The following is a 22,436-nucleotide window of genomic DNA, read 5'->3' on the forward strand; positions in this document are numbered from 1 at the left end:
CCAATTCTGTACTGTCCCAGAGGCTGTGTGGGGGGATTGGACACTTTTTTTAATATCCCAAGGGAGGCGTGCCAGAAAAAAAGTTTGAGAAGCTCTGTGCTGTAGGCTTCTTTATAAATATTAAGAATAAACACACATTTTCTAGTTCATTGTAGACTAAATAGCGTTGTCTTCTGATAGTGTTTGTTTTTTTACACGTGTTTCTTTGATTTTTTTCCCGACGTTTTTACCATACATCCCAAACGCAATGTAGATTAATCGAACCGCTTAGAGTACTCTTAAATTTTGTCTCCCCCTTATCCGTTTAGTGCAATAATAGATCCATAAAGTCTATGCACTCCACGGGACTCTAGTCTTTGATCAATAACCAAGAGCGTAACTCTCTTGTCTGTTGACACTCTTTGGCTGTCTTAGTGTTGGCAAATCTCGCGCTAGCTGCCTCCATAATCACTACGTAATGTGCCGTGCTGCTTCTAGCGGCGCTGGTGACAGTGCTGAAAGCTGTTGGGGTGAGTTTTTAATATATTTACAATTGTTATTTTACTTTTAATCGAACCAGGACACGTGGCTAAACTGCCTTGATGTGCTGACGCCAATGTCTTTTATATGTGACTGGTGTAGAGAGAGTTTATTAGCCGCGGAGTTCAGGCCTGGGTGGGGACAGCTTTTCTTTCCTCCACATAAATCTGCACATCGGGCAGCGGCGTGCTAGCACTGTAGCCTCTTGTTAGCATGGTGGACGGCCTAGCACACAGCTCTTCTTACAACTCTACAATGCACGTGTGTTGACACAATGCTAAATAAGTGGTTTCAACGGTGTTGTTATAGTCTTCGGCGACAGAGCTGCGGCGACACAGTGAATAGAAAAGTGCGACGACGTGTCGCAGTTCTTTGTTGACCCGTCCTCGTGCTGAGCCCGTCGTGCCTGCTCTGTGAGGACAAGCCGAGCCTCTGCTGACCTTGGTTACAGGCAAACACGCGCTGGCATCACGGCCAAGATACGACACGTCACCCGTAGCCTCTTTTGACTCCCATGTTATTATCCAAAAAATAATTTTGCCTTCAAAATGTCTAATGTAGCCTAAACTAGCACAAAATACACTGACAGAGCGACAGAACTTCCCCGGGTGAGTAACGGTTTAAACTGACAGAGCACAGTCATGTTCTGCAAATGGATCAATACGTGTCTCGTTGAGCTGTCTGTTCTGTAGCTTAAAGTTGATCTGTCAAGTTAAGAATGAAAGGGGAGAAGTTTATTCTTAAATCACACCAGAACTAACAACCTTACACAATAATAATATGTTTAATCTCCTTTGTATTGATATCCTTGCTTGTTTTTGGCCCTGGCCCCTGTTGGTTGAGCTGAGGCAGTGGAAGTGAACAGTGGACAGTCACATGTGCAAACAGTGGTTCTGTTGTTTACTGATCAGCTGTGGGTTCTTGAAGAGTCCGTGCCTGTTTCGTCACATGTGTGTTTGGCTAAATAGTTACCACCGAAGTTCAAAGTATGTTTAAAAATGTAGAAAAGACCAATCCGTGTGGACAGTCTAGTGGGTGGACTGTTTTCAGCCTGCGTCATAGAGTTAAGCAGTGTCCTCGTGGCCGCTTCTGTACGAGCCAACCTTTAACCCACTTACTAGTTCATAGCTCACTGTTTTAGAGCAAAGTACTTTTGGCACTGGAAATTAAATCTCCTCAAATGGTCTATTCTTGCTATGGACATGTTATTTCAGCATTTTTGCCAAATAACTTTTAAACTATTCAGGAAGTGCCTGAAGTTATTGCAACACAGACATGGCAAAATAGATATCATGTGTCCTGACTGGCTCAACCCACGTGTTTTTAAACTGTATGTGGGTCAGTCTGCCACACTTATTTACTACTGTGTTTATGTCAGAATATTATTATTTTCATCTGTAAATTAATCAAATCTAATAAGTAAGATACACAAATGCAACAAAACAAAATGGCTACTTTGTTGAGGCCGGTCAAATCAACTGCTCTGGTCAGAAATGGTGCCATAAATATCACTGAACTCTGGCCTGAAGTGACTTGTTGATCCACAGCTTTTGCCTGGTGTGTTCAGCCAGCCGCCTCTAATGTGGGACGAGCACAGGCTAAACTTTAAACTCTGGCATGGGGGAAACGATTTGGTTCTTCTGTGAACAATTGTTGAAGGTCTTAAAGAAAACATCCTTCTGTATTGGTTTTACTGATTATATATTCTAACATGATTGATTTGATTGATTGATTGATTGATTGATTTGATTTGATTTATTTTTCCCTCTCTTGCAGTATGAAGTGAAACTGAATTGAATTTTTGTACCATCCGCAACTGCTTCAAGTTCAGATCAAAACAAAACAAAAAAACTGACGACAAACCTCCAGAACAACAAGCTAAATAAAGTCCAAAACGTGTCCGGGAAAAACTAAGGATCACTTCAAACAGAAGTAACCAAATCCTGAAACGACAAAAGAAGCACCCATCCGATCAAAACACGACAAAGAGAAGCATCCGTTCTACAGTATTGTGACAAGAAGAAGAAGAAATCTGATCTGAAACCAGAAGTTTGTGCCTACTCAACAGCTTTGACAAAGCACACGTCCCAACGCTGCTCCTAGCCCTCCTCATCCTCACCACATCTCCGACTCGCCACCGGGCTGTGGAGGGGGCTGCTACCTGCTAGTTTCCCCTGTAGTTCCCCAATCGTTTACCCCACTCTTATTCTCCCACTCTTTTCATTTTATAAGCGGCCTTTTTTTCCTTTTTTTTCTCCAAAGCAGTGTTCTTGAACCTGCTTTAGCCTTTTTGAGCTAGTCTTCTCCTTTTTGGCTTTATGCAACCACTTGTGCCAGAAACCTGTAACAAGTGTGTGTGTTCAACTGTGTGTGTGAAGAGATACAACTATAACTACAAGAACTCCTCCGTGGTCACAACAAAGGAATCAACAATTAAAGGTGGGTAGTGTTTTATATTTGCTTTATGATTGTCTTTTAGGAAAAAATACGAAAAGTATTTGCAGAATTGAAAATATGTTGTTGGTGATGAAGCAGTCTACAATGAGCTACATGATGATGCAATATTTCTCCCACAGACTCATGACTGTAACAAGGCAGTAATGATGTATTTTCTGATCAGTAAAATGCTTTCGTAAATCCTTTTATCAACCAATGCAACTGTACATTACAGTAAATCAACCCCAGTCTTCATCTCACACACATCCATTGGAATTTTAGAGTTCTACTGTAGTACAGTGGTTCCCAGAGTGGTGGTCATGAGGGTCACAAGAGGACTTTGACTATTTGATGTATTTATTTGATTGGAAACTGTATACAGTGTTGAAAATAAGTATTTGAACACCCTGAGATTTTGCAAGTTCTCCCACTTAGACATTTTTGGAGTCCTAAATTTTCATCATAGGTGCATTTCCACTGTGAGCGACCAAAAAATTCACATTGTATGATATATATATATATATATATATATATATATATATATATATATATATATATATATATATATATATATATATATATATATATATATATATATATATATATATATATATATATATATATATATATATATATATATATATATATATATATATATATATATATATATATAGTATGAATATATATATATATATATATATAGTATGAATATAGTATGAATATATATATAGTATGAATACATTGTATTGTATTAGATAAGGTGTATAAGGTATGTTATTGCTGCAACTAAGTATTTGCACACCTGCCACTTAGCAATAATTCTGGCTCTCAAAGGCCTGTTAGTCTGTCCTTACAAAGTCCACCTCTACTCCACTTATTTGTCTAAATTAGTAGAACCTGTTTGAGCTGCATAAAGACTCCTGTCCAGTCCACAACCAGTCAGTCTACAACTACTACCATGGATGTGACCAAATAGCTGTCAAAAGATGACACACAAAATTGTAACAATGTATTCATTGTTAGAAAATGGAGGCGGCTATAGATGACTGGGGCTTCATGTAAGATCTCAACTCGTAGGGTATCGATAAAAAAGGTGAGGAATCTGCTCAGAACTAGTCTATGGTTTATCACACTGAAGGTTCCCCTGCTAAGAGGAACACACATTAGCACATGTCCAAGCCCATCTGAAGTTTGCCAATGACTATCTGGATGATCCAGAGGAGTCATGGGAGAAAGTCTTTTTGGTATAAACTCCACTCTTTGTGTTTGGAAGAAGAAGAAGAATGATGAGTACCATCCCAAGAACACCATCCGTACTGTGAAGCATGCAGGTGGAAACATCATGCTTTGGTGGTGCTTCTCTGCACAGGAGACGGACGATTGCACTGTATTTAGGGGAGAATGACCAAGTATTGCAAGATTTTGGGCCACCACCTTCTCTCAGTTAGAGCATTGAAGATGGGTTGTGGCTGGGTCTTCCAACATGACAATGACTCGATTACACAGCCAGGATAGCAAAGGAGTCGCTCCCTAAGAAGCATTTCAAGGTTCTGGAGAGGCCTAGCCTGTCTCCAGACCTAAATCCAGCTGAATCGGAAAAAGGTGTATTGCCACTGTCAATGAACAGAATTCACAATTGGAACTTGCTTTGGTGATTCGGTGCAACATAAAACAATGAACAATATTAAAACAACCTATACAAGTCAAAAAGTAAAACAATTCAAATCTGCCATAAGATAAAAAATAAAAATTGTCTATAGGATAAAAAAAAAATAGGCTTACTATGTACACAAATTTAAAGTTGAATTTGCATATGTAGTGCAGAAAGGGAACAGTGCAGTCTGTGATTTAAATTATGGTTAAAGTGACTGTATTTAGGAAGTGTTCATGAGTCCAAGAGTAGAGGGAAAGAAACTGTTTTTGTGGCATGTACGGTCCATCCGGACCAGAACCTCCTGCCTGAGGGGAGTGGCTCAAATAGTCCGTGTCCAGGGTGAGAAGGGTTGGTTGTGATCCGACCTGTTTGTCCCAGAGCCCTGGAGACCTACAGGTCCTGCAGAGATGGAAGTCTCTGTGAAACACTGTGTTGCTCAGCGACAGCCCCGAAACTTAACAGATCTAGAGAAGATCTGCTTGGAGGAGTTGGCCAAAATCCCTGCTGCGGAGTTTGCAAACCTGGTTTAGAACTACAGGAAACGTTTGACCTCTGCACTTGTAAACGAAGGCTTCTGTACCAAATATTAACATTGATTTTCTAATAATTATTTGCAGTAATAACACACACTTTATTTGAAAATCATGTAGATAAGAATTTTTTTTTTTTTTAAAGATTCTCAGTGGAAATGCACCTACGGTGAGAATTTCAGACCCCTCCATAATTCTAAATTGTAGAACTTGCAACATCACAGGGTGTTCAAATACTTATTTTCCTCACTGTATTTGAGTGAAACTGAGTGAAATAAGCCCATCAAATAAACACATTAAACCCCTGATTTTAAATGTTAAGCAACTAGATATTATCGGTAAAAGCAGTAGGGATACTGCATTAGTTGCAAAGGTTATTTTGGAGGTCCCTGCTTGAAGTTTAAGAACCCTGAAATGGAAACTACCATCGTCAAATGTTTTGGAATTGAAACTTCAGAGATAATCACTGTCTAAACAAACACGAGGACAGTTTGAGAAGCCCAGAATAAATGGCATTATGAGGTGAACGGCAAGTGCATTGTTGTGTGGAAAGTGAGTGTAGTGATACTTCTGAGCGTTGAACATGGCTTTGTTTGAGATGAAACTGTACTAACTAATCAGGTGCAGGTGTTTGTGTTAATTGGGCCCGGCCTCATTTATATTATTTGCCACAGCTGTTCTCACTAATTGGCCCAATATGGATTAATGGAACAGACTGACTAAAGCAGCCTGACCGTCTGCTAAAGCCTGCTTCACACTCAAGTGTCAAATCAACACAGATGTGCTGCACAGCCCTGCGACCTGTGGATGTGCACCTTAGCCTAAAACGTTTAAGTCAAACATGTCTGCACACAAGCCTAATGTAATCGCATAACTGTAGCCCGCAAGTAAGTTTTTTTTTAAACCATGTGCTACTAAAAATATCAGTTGGTTGTGTGTGCGAGTAAAGAAGATAAATGCAGAGAGATTTTTTAGATGGGGCATGTGTGAAAAAAGTTGTCGGACTGTTTTCTGTTCCAACATCGCATCTCTGCTGCTTTAGCAGTTGTGCAGTAGCAGTTCAAAAGGAGCTGTCTAAACTACAGTTGTGCTTTGACCCGCTCTACAGTGCTCCCAAAACATCTCTGGTGGCTCATTGGTCATGTGTTGTCCCACGTCATCCTGTGCCTCTGTTCCTCCTCTTTTACTTATTAGCCCCAAGCTGCAGCCAAAGTGCTGGCTCTGATACCCCCGTCTGAGCGATTGTTCAGCAGCGTACTAATGTTATTCTTCGGCACAAAATTTTGTCAGGCCATGAGGACAAAAAAGGGCAGCGGAAAACTGACATTGCCGAGTTGATGAACAAGAAGGCTTTGCCGATTTGCAGATGGGGAGAGTGGACCTGTGATGGGGTGTGATGATGAATATCACTATACACATGCTTCCAATGCTCTTTAATACATCAGGCTTTTAGCTAGAGGGCCGTCATTCCGTTTTTTGGGCGGGGTATTTTGACACGTGGACAGGCATTTTCGAGTGCAAGGACGGTGTAATTTTTATTAATACATTTTATAAAAGGGAATATCTAATGGCTCTGATTGGCTGCCAACCCGTGGTCTGGATAATGCCGAAGCTCCACGTTTGCCGAACCTCTACGGCCAAATACCATGTAAAATACGGCACGATACGCCGCTCCTAAGTGGCAGTGTGATCCGCACGGCCGAGAGGCGCAGGCGGCGCGAGAGTATGGAAGGTCGATATGATACGAGAGGCGTGCGGGCGCCGCTCTAGATCGCCGTGTAAGCGCCTCCGCGTTAAAAGCGCCGCTTTATTTTGTAAAAGCGTGGCGCGAGCGAAACATTTTTAAGCCCACGGACAAAATGATTTGGACGGGGTATTTTCAAATCCTAGCTAAAAGCCTGTAATACATTGACTTGCCCCTCTGGAATACAAAACAGGGATTTCACAAGGCTCTGTATTGGACCCCCTGCTGTTCTGTTTTTACATCAATGAACTACCAAACATCTGCAAAGAGGCTGTCATCTGTCTCAGCTGAGACTTGAGAGAAGGCGGCAGAGCTCAGGCTCAGAAAAAGGTTTATTGCCATCGTTGGTGAATAAGAACAATATTCCCAACCTAGGAACTTTCTTCAGTGATGAGGTGCAACATGAAACCATACAATAGCAAAATATAAAAATGATGATGATACATGAATAAAACTTATACTAAATACTTAATATATGCACAATAATATATACAAATATTTTACTGTTAAGTCTGAGAGTGCAAAAACTAGAAGTGCAAATGGACAAGTTGCTAAACCAGCAACTGGTCAGTATCTTACAGTGGTTGGAAGTTAAAATCTTCTTAAAATCATTCTTAAACATGCATTTTTCTTGCCAAAGATCAGACAAGTTTCAGATAGTTATAAATCAAAATCCAATTGACAAAATGTTGAAGTCATATATCATCCACTAATTTGTACCGCTTCCAACTGATAAGACCATTTCTGTCCATGCTGCCAAATATTGCTTTCGTGCAATGAGCCTCTCCCACTGTTCTTTCCATGTCACTGTGTGGGCCTGGCTGGTCAGTCGGCCATGAAAAATTTAACTTCTCAATACAAGTACAAACAGGCTTTTAAAAGTAATTGACAAAAAGCAGTTGCGATCCCACTATTGTACCTGTGTAGAAAAGTGCTTAAGTCTTAATAATTTTACCAAGCACTCGTTCTTAAAATACAGTTTTAAATTTGCAAGTAATCTTGATTTAGAATTCAGAAAGTATGTGTTGTCACCACAAGGGGTGCTGTAAACTGTGACTGTAGACTAATCTAAATGCAAGACTACTTTTGGTCAGAGCATGTTCGCTGTAAATATCTGGAACACTGACCTGAAAACCCTCAGTTTAACTGCAAAGTTAAAGGTTGAATGGATGATTTTTTTGGCCCAAATCTGAGTCTTGTGGCGTGGACTGCCAATTAGTCCTGCCACGTATCAATCATAAAACGCACCTACCGCTCACCTGCAGCCTCGTGTGGCTCGTCCCCCGAGAGCAGCACGGTTCAGCGTGTCTAAGCGCATTGATCTATCATAATATAGTTCCCTCAGTGTACGGGACAAAATTAGGACAGCGATAGACTGTTCGAGCTGACTCAGAAGAGACTGAAATCTACGGGAGATGTGAGATGCGATGCGATCCGTCGCGCTAATAAACAAACGCACGTGTGTGTTGTATCAGTCCGCACGGGGGAGTGCGCATGCGCACTTCTGCCTGCGTTCTCAAATCGCCGAAAAATCGTCCATTGCGCCTTTAAGTAGTAAATGTGTACTTTTGTAAATATGTCCTACTGTCTTGCATGTTGTATGTCTAATACATTATTGGTTTTGTCTGTTTAATGTCAGGGACTAGGTCAGGTCTACAAATTAGCCTTTGGCTAGATGGCCTATGGGCATACTATTTAAATGTGGCAATGCTCTCTGTTCTGTCCCTTTTTAAATAAACTACTTTTAATAACTTGCACAATTGCCCTGTCATTGGCATTAGTTTATGATATTTCTTTTTACTAACACGTGTTCTGCATTATTTGTCTGCAAATTATATGGGTGAGTCAATGCAAGTTGCATCAGTGTCACTTAGGGCTGAACGATTTTGAGAAATAATCTAATTGCGATTTTGTTTCCCCCAATATTGTGATTTAATGTGTGATTTATTTATTTTTAATTGTATATTTTTTTGTAAGAAAACTTAATGAATGTCTTAAATAAGACGCAATATTAGATACATTTTGTGTAAAATATTCTTTCCCACATTTTTTATACATGCTGTCAGAATGAGACGAAAGCACGTGTACTGCTTCTGTGATTGGCCGAAACCCCATGCGGGTTGGGTTTGTTTTGGGCCTTCTTCCGGGTAGCGCTAGCGGCGTAGCTAGCGCCGGGTTTTAGGGATGGTTTATTTTCTCCCCATGTCAAAATGCCATTTTGATTTATCTTGTAGGGATGGCGCAATGTGCCAGACCCCTGCACATGACCACATTCTAATCGCGTATGTTGCGATTAGCAAATCGCGTTTGATCATGTCGCAATTTAATTGCAAATTCAATTTGGCAAGGCAAGTTTATTTGTAGAGCACATTTCATACACAAGGCAATTCAAAGTGCTTCACACGGCAGGAAAAAATAATTAATCTGTTTATAGTAAAGTTGTTTTAACATAGATATGGTTTTATGTACTAATAATGGCTACATTGAAAATTCATGACTGAATAGGCTTATTTTATCGTATGTGCAGGCTGGTCACGGCAGACGCATCCCCAATGCAAAATACGCATCCTTTGTGTCCAGTCCCTAAGACTGATTGGCTTGTCTGTCCTACAGAGACCATGTTTTCAGCTGTGCTGTCTGTCGTTCCTAGTCATAAGCACACAACTCGGAGCAGCCCAGTCTGACCTGTGCCTCACTGGTTCTGTTTGTTCCTCTCTTCACCCTTGCAGACGTCCACTGGTGTATCTTTGGGTGCATATGTACAAAATCCTTTAGAAATATCAAGCAAAATCCAAACCAAAATCCAGTTCAGCGAGTGCTGGCCAGTGTATGGGACAGTATGGGCAGCCCCTGGAAAGGCTTTGTTGAGTTTACCTTGCCTGCGTCGCCACCCGCAGCGTTTGTTAGTGCTGACCTGAGCAGCACCTCCCCTGTCGGACTGAGCCTTTCACCGTATGGCAGATCCGTAAGTCCACCTTCCCACCTCTTCTTCTACGTCCCCAACCTGACCCCACCATCACACATCCATCCACCAACCTGCCCTGCATCTCTGCTGTGAATGGCCTAACCTTTCATACCTGTGGGGCTCCCGAACCTAGCCTCTGTCCAGCTGTGGGTCAGCTGAGGCGCATTTGTTTACAATTGTCTAATACATTGACTGAAATTTCATAAAACCTGCTAAGAGTGTCTTGTCTTAAAACAAAGACCAGTGAAATCCACAGGAACAAATACACCAATTAGAACAGTCCTGTTTGTCACCCATAAATGCCTTAGTGGTGCAAAATGAGGCTTCTTTGGGACCCTTCTCATAACCCACATTCATTAGACTCTGTCCACTGCAGATGTACTGCTGTCTTCATTGACATCTTCCGAGTTTCCACTATTGTTTTTCTGTACCTAAGGGCTGGCTTTTAATTCCATCACTCCCATTTAAATAATGGCCCGTTAGTTATTTTTTGCCCTAGATATATGCCTGTTCACCAAGCTCTACTGCAAATGTCATCATTGTTGTCAGTGTTTTGAGGCTGTGAAGCAATGTCTTTGAGGTCAGGTGTCAATATGCTATTGTACCTTTAACATTATTGGAGAGCTAGCATCTCATTTAAGCTGTCAGACATTGGTAGTTGCCTGGAATCCAGAATACACACTGTTCTTCCGTCACCACTGAGTCAAACTCAAACGGTACAGTGCAATCCGATTAGTTTCTTTCTTTGATGGATGTGAATCAAATGAGCTCATTGGTAATCATCATTTAAAACAAAATCCAACTTGTTTCACTTCCGGCCCTAACCCTCACTGATTCTGCAAAATCTCGTTTTTCAGTCCTTGTGATTTATTTTATTGTATGTTTTTTCTTAAGCAGCCATATTTGTTTGGATATGGGCGGACCATGCGGGTCTCTGGTTGGCTTATCCACCTGCCGATCATGCCCATTGATGAAAACGACAACCAGACTGTTATTGATCTGCATAAAAACTATAGAGATCTAATTTTGGACTTTCAAGACAATATTGGTAGACCCTTTGAATTGTGCTTGCTCTGTGTTAACAGGTCAAATGCATGTATAGGTTTACGGGATTCTTTGGAAAATGTAGACATTGTTTTTTGTGTCAAACTTGAGAAAGTAACTGACTGTACAATTCTGGCAACATGAGGCTGTTACAGATGTATTTGGAAGCAGTGTCCACTGGACACTCCTCATTGACCTCATTTAGACTGCTGTGTTTCAAAGCTGTGCCTCCTCCCCACAGCGTGCCACAATCATGTCCTCTGTGCCCAAAATGGAGCGGGGCTCATCTGAACCCCGACCTGCCCATTCCTCCACTGCTCCTGTGCCCATCCCTCGTTCCTCCTCAGTATCATGTCATCCACATCCCGGAAGCAAAAAACACAAGCGGACCCCGCTCTATCAGAGATCAGTAAGGGGCCGTGCATTATCGCCACACACTGCTGTGGTTAGCCGCATGGTTTGGCCTTAAAATTACTAAAAGGAGGTGTGGATCCAAATAAGCAATGACCAAAAACAACTGTTTTGTTTAAAACGTGTTTCACTAGCAATTAATATTACTTTTGTCCTCAGCCCTGCATGTAACAAACCTCACTTTGTGTATTACACTAACCAGTAGATCCAGAAAAGTGCCTAGTTTGTTAAAGTGCCTAGTGGTCATCTCTATTGCGATGAGCGCTGGTTGACACAAGATACTACAAAAGTGTTGTATAATGTAGATTATACTGCTACTGTACTCTTTACTCCCCCATCCACTTTGATATGCCTCATGTTGCATGTTCAATCTTCTGTTGTGAACTTGACAATGCCTTTGATGTTGTGGCTCTAATATTTTTCTTTGTCTTCTCCAGATGAGTTTTGATCCCAACATGCTCCATAATAATGGCCACACAGCCTATGCCAACGGGAGTGGGCCGGGCATCAGGGAGACGGGGGTGGTGGAGAAACTCCTCACCTCCTATGGCTTCATCCAGTGCTCAGAGCGTCAGGCCCGGCTCTTCTTCCACTGCTCTCAGTACAATGGAAACCTGCAGGAGCTCAAAGTTGGAGGTGACAGGTCGCAGTACATGTTTCAAATGAATGTTACGTAGAGCATGTCACTTATACTGTCCCATGTGTTTGTGTGCCCACAGATGACGTGGAGTTTGAGGTTTCCTCTGACAGGCGCACTGGCAAGCCCATAGCAGTGAAGCTGCTTAAGATAAAGCCAGAGGTGCTGCCAGAGGAGCGGATCTCGGGCCAGGTGGGGCCAGACCTGCACGCCTATGCCTTAACTATGCTGCATGGTTATATTCATCCAGTTAAGGAATACCATTTTATTTTTGGTTGTGTCCTTTGTCTGTCTATGTAACCTACATGTTTGTCATTGTTTCATAAAGTGTGCTACTCCCATAATTTTGCTTTTAGATAGTGTAACATACTGTAAATAATAGTAAATTCTCAGTAATAGTCATTGTAACCTGTAATGAACTTCCCCTTGGCAATATTCTAGTCTGTTATTTAAATGTAATGCTAAAGCTCTTCCCTCATCTTAATTTAGTAAAGTAATCTAATCTAAATGTTCTGTCTAGAGCCCATCCACCCATAGAATTTGTCATCATTTTGTGGTATGAATTCTTTGGTGATGCAGAATAATAACTATGATTTTGTTTTGGTTGCTCCCAGGTTGTCTCTGCCATTCCTGCTTATCTGGATGGAAAGTCTGCTCCAGGTCAGGTTCCCACCGGCAGTGTTTGCTATGAACGAAATGGAGTAAGTGAAGGTTCCTGCCCGACATTCCACTGCACTAACACCATTGGTCAATACTGAAATTCCCTTTTTGATTATGGATTGCTTGTACTAACTTATGCCATACTTTTTTTCCCAGGAGGTATTTTATCTGACCTACACTCCTGATGATGTGGAGGGTAACATCCATCTGGACTCGGGCGACAAAGTCAGCTTCTACATGGAGACCAACAAGCTGTGAGTCCTGCCCATGTTAAGTCTTTCTCTCAAAATGCAAGCTGTTAAAATAATCTTCTCCATTACAGTACTGGTGCCGTGAGCGCTCGCAACATTCAACTAGTAAAGAAGAAACAAATGAGGTGTCAAGGTGTCGTGTGTGCAACAAAGGTAAGGATTTATTAGGTGAAATATATTTAATTTGTAACCACCAGTTAGGCTGGGGACACTAGGCGATATATAGCTTCATTTCATCTGGAGTTTGTAGAGACTTGGACGGGGTTGCACTCGTGTCTGTGGTGTCGGTGCAAATTGTACATTTCCAACATGTTGCATATGTACTAGTCTCGCTTCCAATTAACATTCCGCTAGTCTTATGTCAGCCCAAAAACCAGAGAAGTAGCCAGGGACACCAACACAGGTTTTATTTTCCCTTTTCATTGTAAATAATATCGCCTGGAGAAACGACCAGCTGACGCCACCTCATATCCTTGTGTGTACGTTTTGAATGCCACACCCCTGATTTTTGTAGTCCTCAGCGTGGCTAAAAGTGTCTGAAAACTGCAAGTTTGTAGTGTTGCTGTCCTTCATGCGAGTGCGAGATAAAACATTGTAATATGTCATAACGTCTGTGGTCTGGAAACTTTGTGTCAGATGATGTTTTCTGTGGCTTTAGTACAAAAAGCACTGAGCCATGCTGTTCTTTGTCATTTCAGGAGGCCTTTGGATTTATCGAAAGAGCTGATGTGGTGAAGGAGATTTTCTTTCATTACAGCGAGTTTAAAGGAGACCTGGAGGCTCTGCAAGCTGGAGATGATGTGGAATTTACTATTAAAGACAGAAATGTTTGTCTCTTCCCCTTAAAATAAAATCAAAATAATCTTTGCCGGACTGTTGATTAAAAAGTTGGTGTTATCCCATTCCAGGGAAAGGAGGTAGCTACAGATGTGAGGCTGCTCCCACAAGGCACAGTCATCTTTGAAGATATCAGTATTGAACAGTTTGAAGGCACTGTCACCAAGGTCATCCCCAAGGTCCCAACCAAAAACCAGGCAAGTATCACTTCCCATTACATACTAGGGCTGGTACAGGAGAAAATCTGTGTTCTCCATTCATAATGATACACAAGTTGAAGAAATGTTTTACACAATAATAACTAAAAGTTAAAAGGTGTTGCTGTGTTTCTGATGACATAACATTCTCCAGGCCGATAATATTTAACACAAATTCACATTTAAAGTATTTCACGGCAAAGTACAGTGTAATTAATGGGCAAGATTATTTGTAGAGCACAATTCGCACACAAGGCAATTCAAAGTGCTTCACACAACATGAAAAATACATTAAAATTACAGAGACATGGAAGAAATCACCAAACGTTAAAGAATCCTTTAAGTCACACCACAGCTTAACAAAACTGTTTTTATCTTAGATTTGAACATTGTCTGAGTAGAGGCTGTCACACATCTTCCAGATTTTAGCTGCAGATTCCCCATGTTTAGTCCTGACTGGCACCAGCAGGAGGCCGGTCCCTGAGGTCCTCAGAGTTCGAGATAGTTCTTATGGCACTAACATGTCCGAGATGTACTTTGGTGCTAGGCCATGGAGAGACTTGTACACAAGCAGAGCTGCTTTAAAGTCGATTTTCTGAGCCACAGGGAGCCAGTGCAGAGACCCGAGCATATGATTAATGTTATTAAGGCGGCAGCTATCGATTATTTTAGTAATCTATTGAGTCTTTCTTTCGATAAAAAAATTCCTGGTTCTAGCCAGGACCCAAGCAGCAGCGTTCTGGATGTACGGCAGCTGTTTTACAGCTCGTTTGGAGAGGCCAGCGAGCAGACCATTACAGTAGTCTAATCTACTGGAGACAAACGCATGGATAAGTGTCTCCATATCTGGTTTAGACATTATACGTGGCTGTTAAAGTTCAAGTCTGAGTCCATTATTACCCCCAAATTTCTAACTTGATTTGTAGGTTTTAGAGAGACTCTGGAGGTGACTGCTAACACTTTCTCTTTGTTTCTGTGGGCCAAAGACGATGATTTCAGTATTGTCCGAGTTCAGCTGGAGAAAGTTGTTTCGCATCCACATATTGATCTGATGCAGTGACAGAGTGAATCCACTGGTCCATATTCACCTGCCGACAGTGAAACGTAGAGATCGTCTGCATAATTGTGATAGGACACATTTTCGCTGAATATCAACTGACCTAATGGCAGCATGTAGAGGTTGAACAGAAAGGGTCCAGGACTGACCCTTGGGGCACTCCACAGGTCAGGGGCATGTGGTCTGAGACACGGTTACCAATTTCAACAATATGGAATTTAGGCTTTTGCCCCACATGTGATTAAACTAATACCGTGCCAATGTCTCACAATAAGTAACAATACTTGTATTCAGTACTATGGCCTAGGAATGTGTACTGTTTAAAAGTAAATTCTCCTCCTGCAGAATGACCCTCTCCCAGGCCGTATTACTGCACGCATCGGATACACAGACAAGGAGCTGCCCTTTGGAGAGAAAGACACCAAGTCCAAAGTGACCCTTCTGGAGGGAGACCACATCCAGTTCAACATTTCCACTGACCGCAGAGACAAGCTGGAGCGAGCCACCAACATTGACATTATGCCGGATACTTTCAACTTCACCAAGGAGACGCGGGAAATGGTGAGTGGCACAGAAGAATACATTGTTTACAGTCAAACAGATCAGCCCTTGACCACCTCTTGGTTTATCGTTGTAGGGTGTGATTGCAGCCATTCGAGATGGGTTTGGTTTTATTAAATGTGTGGATCGGGATGCCAGGATGTTCTTCCACTTTAGTGAGGTTTTAGAGGAAGCCCCGTTGCACATCTCAGATGAAGTCGAGTTCACTGTTGTGCCTGTAAGTAGGATTATTACATATTTAAATGTGGTGATGAACTATTTTCTAAAAGCTAACTCACTTGGCCATTATACTGCTATTTGAGTGATACTGTGTATGAATTGCATTGATAATTTATAATGCATTTTAGCTACTATGGTTTTGTGTTGGACAAAAACTATCAATGTAATTCATTGGTTATTGGTTGGAGTCCAGGTTGGGGTCTTTCTGAGGAGTTTGTATGTTCTATGATTGTTTGAAATAAAGTTCAGTTTGAAGTCCTGTTGTAATTGGAAAACTGTCCCGCTAAGAAATTTCATCCCATCCCAATACAAGATAAATTATGGGAAGGGGTAATTTAAAATTTTAATTTGTTTCAGTAAAAGTCAACAATAGATCAGTTTTGTAATTGTAATATGATGGCAATACATCATTTTGTATTTATTTTCTTCCTCTTTTTGTAGCCCCCTTAAAAGCCAAGTCATTTGTTTAACTCTCTATCCTGTTGGACATCAGGCAAATGTCGAGTGAGGACAGAACACTCGAGAGGCCTCACGCCACTAAAATGTGGCCCATCCTTAGAGTAAATGGATAATAATTGGTCATACTTTTCACCATTCTAATGGCTTCATCTTTGTGTAAATTTGGTTTCTTCTCTTCCACTATTAGATTTGGTGGTAAAATCTTTAAAATATTTTGATAATCTACCATGTCCTAAACTTGAATGTTGACCTGGAGCTGATTGTTGTGTTCAGGATATGCTGTCTGCCCAGAGGAACCACGCCGTGCGCATCAAGAAGCTGCCTAAAGGCACGGTGTCCTTCAACACACAGTCGGAGCATCGCTTCATCGGAGTCATCGAGAAAGAAGTGGCGTCTGCAGCAAAGAACGTCAGCCCCTCAAAGGCCAAAGACCCAAAAGTATGCACTCCTCTGACACCACATTTGTTCTTTTTCCTTAAGTGGAAGATCTGTTTTTCTTTCAACTCTTCAACCAGCTACTTCAACTTTTTAGTTATAATTTTTCCTCCTTTTTTCCAACCCTCATCCTTAATATGTCCTGTCTTTCTTTAGAAAAAAGACAAGGTAGGAATTGTTTGCATGATCTCGCACACACACAAAAAAAAGAGTACCGGTAGTCACATTAGCTGTTGTCTGCTAACATTTACCTGACTAATAAATAAATAATACATTGGTTTCCAGTGAGCAGGAGCACTCACAGGAAACTAAATAGCCTCAGTTCAGTTGAACGCTGTATCTTGTGCAGCTAAATGTAAGTGTCCCTTTTTGACTATTTATTTATGACACCTATTTGAAACATTATCCCTCGACAAGTTGTTTCTTTTACAACTGCTCGTAGCTCAAAGCTGAAGCCTTCACTTAAACCTCAGTCCTTTTCATATAAAACGGCACTTGTTTATAATCGGGTCCTCCAACATGTCTTTCTGATTATAAGATAAGATAATCCTTTATTGTCCACACATGGGGAAATTTCATTGATACAACGCAGTAGATACAGAGGAAAAGGACATAGATCACAGAATATAGGAAGTTTAAAAAAACACTCTCAATAGAAGAACTCTTGTAAACAAAAACTCCAACTCAATAATCCAGCCGAACAAAGTCGAAACAAGTTGAATTAAGCGATTCCAGCGCGTGTCCCGATCGTACAACTAAAGTAGAAAAAATATTTGTGTGAAAAGTGTGAAAAAAGAGCGGAGCGTTGCACCGGGCTGCCAGCTGGACCGGCGCCTTTGTGACGTATGGCGCCTTTGTGACGTATTATCAACGGTTAGTTATACTGTACATCTCAGTAATTCTGCAGCCCTGCTCAATAACACTAGGAGGCGCTGCAGTGGACTTTGCTGATGCTAATCATGAGAGCTGTGTATATGCGCTAGAAGCTCACTAATATGCCTGTATCATGAATAACTCCACATGGCTTTTTCTTGACCCTGCATCCATTTGAAACCAAAGTGGAACTGCTGGTTTTCTTAAAACTAACAGACAGATCTAAAATGGCTGCATGGTTGTAATGTACTTAATATTGTTTTGAACCATTAGGAACTGGATGAGGGAGTGATTGCGTATGAAGACTGTGGAGTGAAGTTGACCATCCCGTACTATGCCAAGGACCTGGAGGGAACATCGTCTCCACAGCCTGGAGATAAGGTAAAAAACAGGAATGGCTAAAGACACATTTTTACATAGACCTAAATTGGTTTGATTGTTTTCCTTGCCGATTTCCTATTTTTGCATAAGAAGCACCAGTGCCCCAAATGTGCTGATCTTGTTCTGTCTGGTTTAGGTGGAGTTTTCCATCAGTGAAGTGAAGAGGACTGGCCTGCAGAGTGCAGTGTCCATCAGAGTTATGAACAGGAACAGCTCCAACTCCAAAAGACTGCATGGTTTTGTGGCAACGCTGAAGGACAACTTTGGCTTTATTGAGACTGCAAATCATGACCAGGAGATCTTCTTTCATTATAGGTACATGTGTGTTTGTCACTTATTACTAGACTATGGTGAGGTGTTATATCAACTCTAATGGCATCTTTGTTTATTTGCAGTGAAATGTGTGGAGATGTAGATAACCTGGACTTGGGCGACACAGTTGAATACACCATGTCTAAAGGAAAAGGAAACAAAGTCAGCGCTGAGAAGGTTACAAAGGTGGCTCCAGGTAAAGTTGTCCACTCTTTATATCTGTCACTATGTGTAAAGAACAGTGCATTTTTTATTGGAAGAAATTATTAGAATTTAAAAGATGTATGGGGATCAACTAGACTTTTTATTATAGATTCTGACGGATGCAAAACACTACACATGGTTGCATAAGCCATGAAATATAATGTAAAAAGAGGAGCTCAAATGACATGTTTATCGTCGCAGAATAAAAGGCTACCAATCACCATTCATAGCAGAAAAACACATTTGTTTTGTAAAATTGAATCTTCCACTCATCCATAGTTTTATTTCATACCCTTATCTGTGATCTTCAACAATATATATTTTGTTTTAGTGAACAGTCTTGATGATGTAAGTACAACTGTCATGGTGGGGAAAGTTGTCCGTCCTCTGCGCAGTGTGGACCCCTCACAGAATGATTATCAGGGACTTATTGAAATCACTGAAGAAGGTGAGTGTTACAAATACTTAATTACTCAAATGTGATTTATTTTTTATTCAATTGTGTACATTTTCATTTTAGGTGAAAACAAAGGCCAGAGTTATCCATTTGGAATCATGGGCATGTCCACCAAGTCGGACTGTCTACAGAAAGGCGAGTCTGTTAAGTTCCAGATTTGCACTATCCCACAGACTGGGCAGAAAATGGGCTGCAACGTTGTCCCTCAGAGAAGAGCTACTGTGGAGTCTGTCAAAGACCTGGTACGAGTCACATCTCACTGCTTTATTGTAAATGTAGCCTAAATACTGTTTCACTTAACCCTTTTGTTGTTGCTGTCCACAGTTTGGGTTCATCACGTATGAAGTAGGTGACAGCAAAAAACTGTTTTTTCACGTCAAAGAGGTGCAGGACGGCCTTGAGCTCCAGACCGGGGACGAGGTGGAGTTCTCAGTTGTCCTCAATCAACGCACAGGAAAATGTAGTGCCTGTAATGTCCGCAGAGTTAGGTAAGGTTTGCAGAATTCACTTTAATAACTATCATTTTTAAATACATAATACAATATTAATGAATTATTGTTCTGATTAACTTGTGTATGTCCATTTCAGTGAAGGGCCTAAACAGGTTGTGGCCCCTCGTCCTGACCGCCTGGTGAACAGGCTCAAAAGCATCACTCTGGACGATGCCAGTGCCCCCCGTCTCGTCATTGTCAGGCAACCTCGTGGTCCAGACAATTCTAAGGTAAACGCAACTATTTTTTTTATTTTTCTCAATTAAGGTTCATGTTTATTGCATTGCATTGCATTTATTAGTGTTGATTTTGTCCTGTTGGCACCTTAATGTCATTATTGTGTGTTTTATGTCTGATCTCCTTATGATCTGTGTTTTCTTGCGGTCGTTCCAGGGCTTCAGTGTGGAGAGGAAGACCCGTCAGCCCGGTGTGATTGACTGAGCAATACATACCTGCCCCGCCCCATAAGGAGATGATGAGAGCTGCAGGGGTCCAGGGAATACTTGATTAGATCCACGCACATACTCAAACATGATTGGCATGTGTAACTGATAATTTGAAAGGGAACCTCTCTAATTTCCACGTTTGACGTAGCTTACCGGAGTTCTGCAGTATGTGAGATCTCTGTGTGCGTGTGACGTGTCCAAATGACTTTAGTATGTGATGGAAATCTGAGTGGTGATAGTGTGGCTGTCCATGTCCTGTCTAAGAATCTGCTTGTGTGGAATTCTGCACCTGTTTTTGTCCAATAGTCTGCTTGAGTGAGACTGTTAGCCTCTGTCTCTGCTTCGTTTTTTCCTCCCATAGTTAGTTTTGCGCCTTTATTCACGGGAACTCTGGTTTCCGCTACTGTATGCTTTCCTACAAGATGCATAAAGCAAACTTTGCTTATCTAAGGAGGACTCATATGTGCAAGCTTAAACTGAAGACTCTTCTCTGCTCGTTTTTTGAGCAGTTTTTAAAATGCTTTACTTAAAAGCTGAAGTGGAAGCATGGTGTGAGTGACGTATGTGGATGTCTAAGTAGTTCAGATAGGATTTACTTGTTCCAATCAGGAGCCTTGATACCGTTTTGGTATTAACATGCTCCACTTGAAGCAATTTCCCCAGGTGCAGAATTCCTTGTGGCATCTTATATCTACAGTTCTTTTATACTTTTTCTGTTTTTTTTTTGTTTTTTTTTCTTGCACATATTTTTGCTTTTGTCATTAAAATTAAATTTGCTAATATTGAAGTAAATAAGATTAAGGTGCCTAAAGTTAAACGGTAAAAAACAACAAAAACAATTTAGATGTATCTTATGTTTTCAGCCAACCACAAAATATTGAACAATCGTCAGTTTTTTTTTCTAGTAGAAATCAAACTGATATGCATCCTGAACCTGTGGGTTGAAATATCCTGTATATAATGTGTGCTTTTTCTTGGTGAAACTTTAAGATAAAAAAGCAACAAAGTTTCAATGGAACAAATGGGACAGACGAACAATAAAATTAACAGGATTCTTCCAGGTTGTGGAAGATGAGGCTGGAAAGCTACAGCCTATGTGCCTCTGCACGTTCATTTACATATTTGATTAGACACCGGGTTTCTGTTGAACCATGCACTGGTTCAAATGTACTTTTGTTAATGGTCTTGAATGAAAAAAATAAAATTTTATGAAAATAGTTTTGCCTGGTTTAATACTTACTTAAATAAAGCTGCTCTATTATGTTATCACAATTTATTAAACTAGAATCCTCTTGAAGGGAACAAACGGATGAAATATAAGAATAGAGTAGTGATTGCGCTTATAACTCTCTTCAGAAATGTAAATACAATAATGTAAATTTGGTTATTGTAGTACAACACAATTCTTCAGTTCCATGGCTCAGCCTTGTATAATATCCCTTTACATCCTTTTCATACATTCAAAATGCAGGTCTATTTCAGTATCGATCAGTAGCTCAAAAAGCCAGCCTTTTCAGAATTTGAAAGGAGTTTATTGCCATTATCAATGAACAAGATTGAAAAACGAGGAACTTGCTATGGCATTAAGGTATAACATACAACAATGAATAAGTAGCAAACATATATTTTGAAAAAGGGCATGCATAAAGTTTAGAATTTACCAATAAAGTAGACTTTGATAGTTCACAAACAAGATCCTGGCATAGGTTCCCGGGGAGTCCAGATGTCATGAGAAATGTGTGCATTGTGACAGATGTGTTTAGAGCAACAGAATAAAAACTGCCAACACGGGGTTGGTCTCTAAATACTAGAGCGCAGAGAGGGTCAGCCTGCCTCTGTGCCTGAGTTTGACTTCAATATGCGCTCTGTCCCTCCTCGGTCCTTCTTGTCTCTCTTTTGTCCCTCTGTGCGCTTCTGTCCTGGTTCCCTTCTCCGCTCGTCTCCTCCCTCCCCTTTTTGAGTCAAACTTTTAAACTTGCTCCGCTTCTGACCGCACATTTGGTGATATAAAGCATATCTGAAGAACAGCCATCTGTGTGTGATGACCCGCAGTGGTAATTCCATCCACAGTGGATACCCTTTTTATCTCCTAAGGCAGGCACTTCAGTAACAAATTGGGACTCACATAAGGGTAATAATAAGGGTACTAGTTTATCCTGTTTTTTGATTTGTTTTTTTAATAAATAAAACATGTAGTGGGTGCCCAACAAAATAGTTTGTACCCAGGGCCCAGAATTTTGTGCTACACCCCTGCACAGTGTGTTCTGCCCACTGAATTAAACGTTTAAAGTGTTCAGTTGAATGTGATTTGTTGAAAGTAAACTTGCAGTTGATAAAACTACTGAAAACAAGTAACATACACAAAAACCTTAAAACATTTATTCTTGTAACATGTATTGAATGCCTGTGACAAGTTGGCCACTGTCCAGGTTGTACCCCGCCTAAGGCCCGAAGTCACTGGGATAGATGGATGGATGGATGTATTGAATGCATAATACACACTGAAATCCATTTGTGTTGTGCTTTACAAGTGTGACAAGCTGCTTGACAGTTGTTATTCCTGCATTCCCCCCCTGGTAATGGTAATTCTCCTGCCGTCACAGTCAATCTGTGACATCGGACAAACACCACCAATTGCTTACATAACATTTTCATA

General features: G+C 40.9%; 1 protein-coding gene across 4 annotated transcripts; it reads left to right on the forward strand.

Moving 5' to 3' along the window:
* Window positions 1–365: 365 nt before the first annotated feature.
* csde1 (cold shock domain containing E1, RNA-binding) lies at window positions 366–20,997 on the forward strand. 4 transcript variants are annotated; one of them, XM_072449601.1, is made up of 21 exons: window positions 366–509; window positions 2,296–2,958; window positions 9,613–9,848; window positions 11,741–11,939; window positions 12,023–12,189; window positions 12,555–12,641; window positions 12,757–12,854; window positions 12,923–13,004; window positions 13,550–13,678; window positions 13,760–13,885; window positions 15,288–15,503; window positions 15,580–15,720; window positions 16,455–16,619; window positions 17,763–17,870; window positions 18,007–18,185; window positions 18,266–18,378; window positions 18,718–18,834; window positions 18,907–19,085; window positions 19,168–19,331; window positions 19,432–19,564; window positions 19,728–20,997. In XM_072449601.1, exons 2-21 carry the CDS (start codon window positions 2,838–2,840, stop codon window positions 19,773–19,775), a joined length of 2,808 nt encoding a protein of 935 aa, XP_072305702.1. In that variant the 5' UTR covers window positions 366–509; window positions 2,296–2,837; the 3' UTR covers window positions 19,776–20,997. The 4 variants fall into 4 exon arrangements, with proteins under 4 accessions (XP_072305702.1, XP_072305703.1, XP_072305704.1 ...); XM_072449602.1 differs by lacking the exon at window positions 9,613–9,848 and adding an exon at window positions 11,134–11,301; XM_072449603.1 differs by lacking the exon at window positions 9,613–9,848.
* The last annotated feature ends 1,439 nt before the right edge of the window (window positions 20,998–22,436 follow it).

The sequence above is a fragment of the Eucyclogobius newberryi genome, unplaced genomic scaffold (assembly GCF_026437365.1).
Source record: "Eucyclogobius newberryi isolate DKJ021-1_F unplaced genomic scaffold, fEucNew1.0.hap1 SCAF_17, whole genome shotgun sequence".
Classification (NCBI taxonomy): Eukaryota; Metazoa; Chordata; class Actinopteri; order Gobiiformes; family Gobiidae; genus Eucyclogobius; species Eucyclogobius newberryi.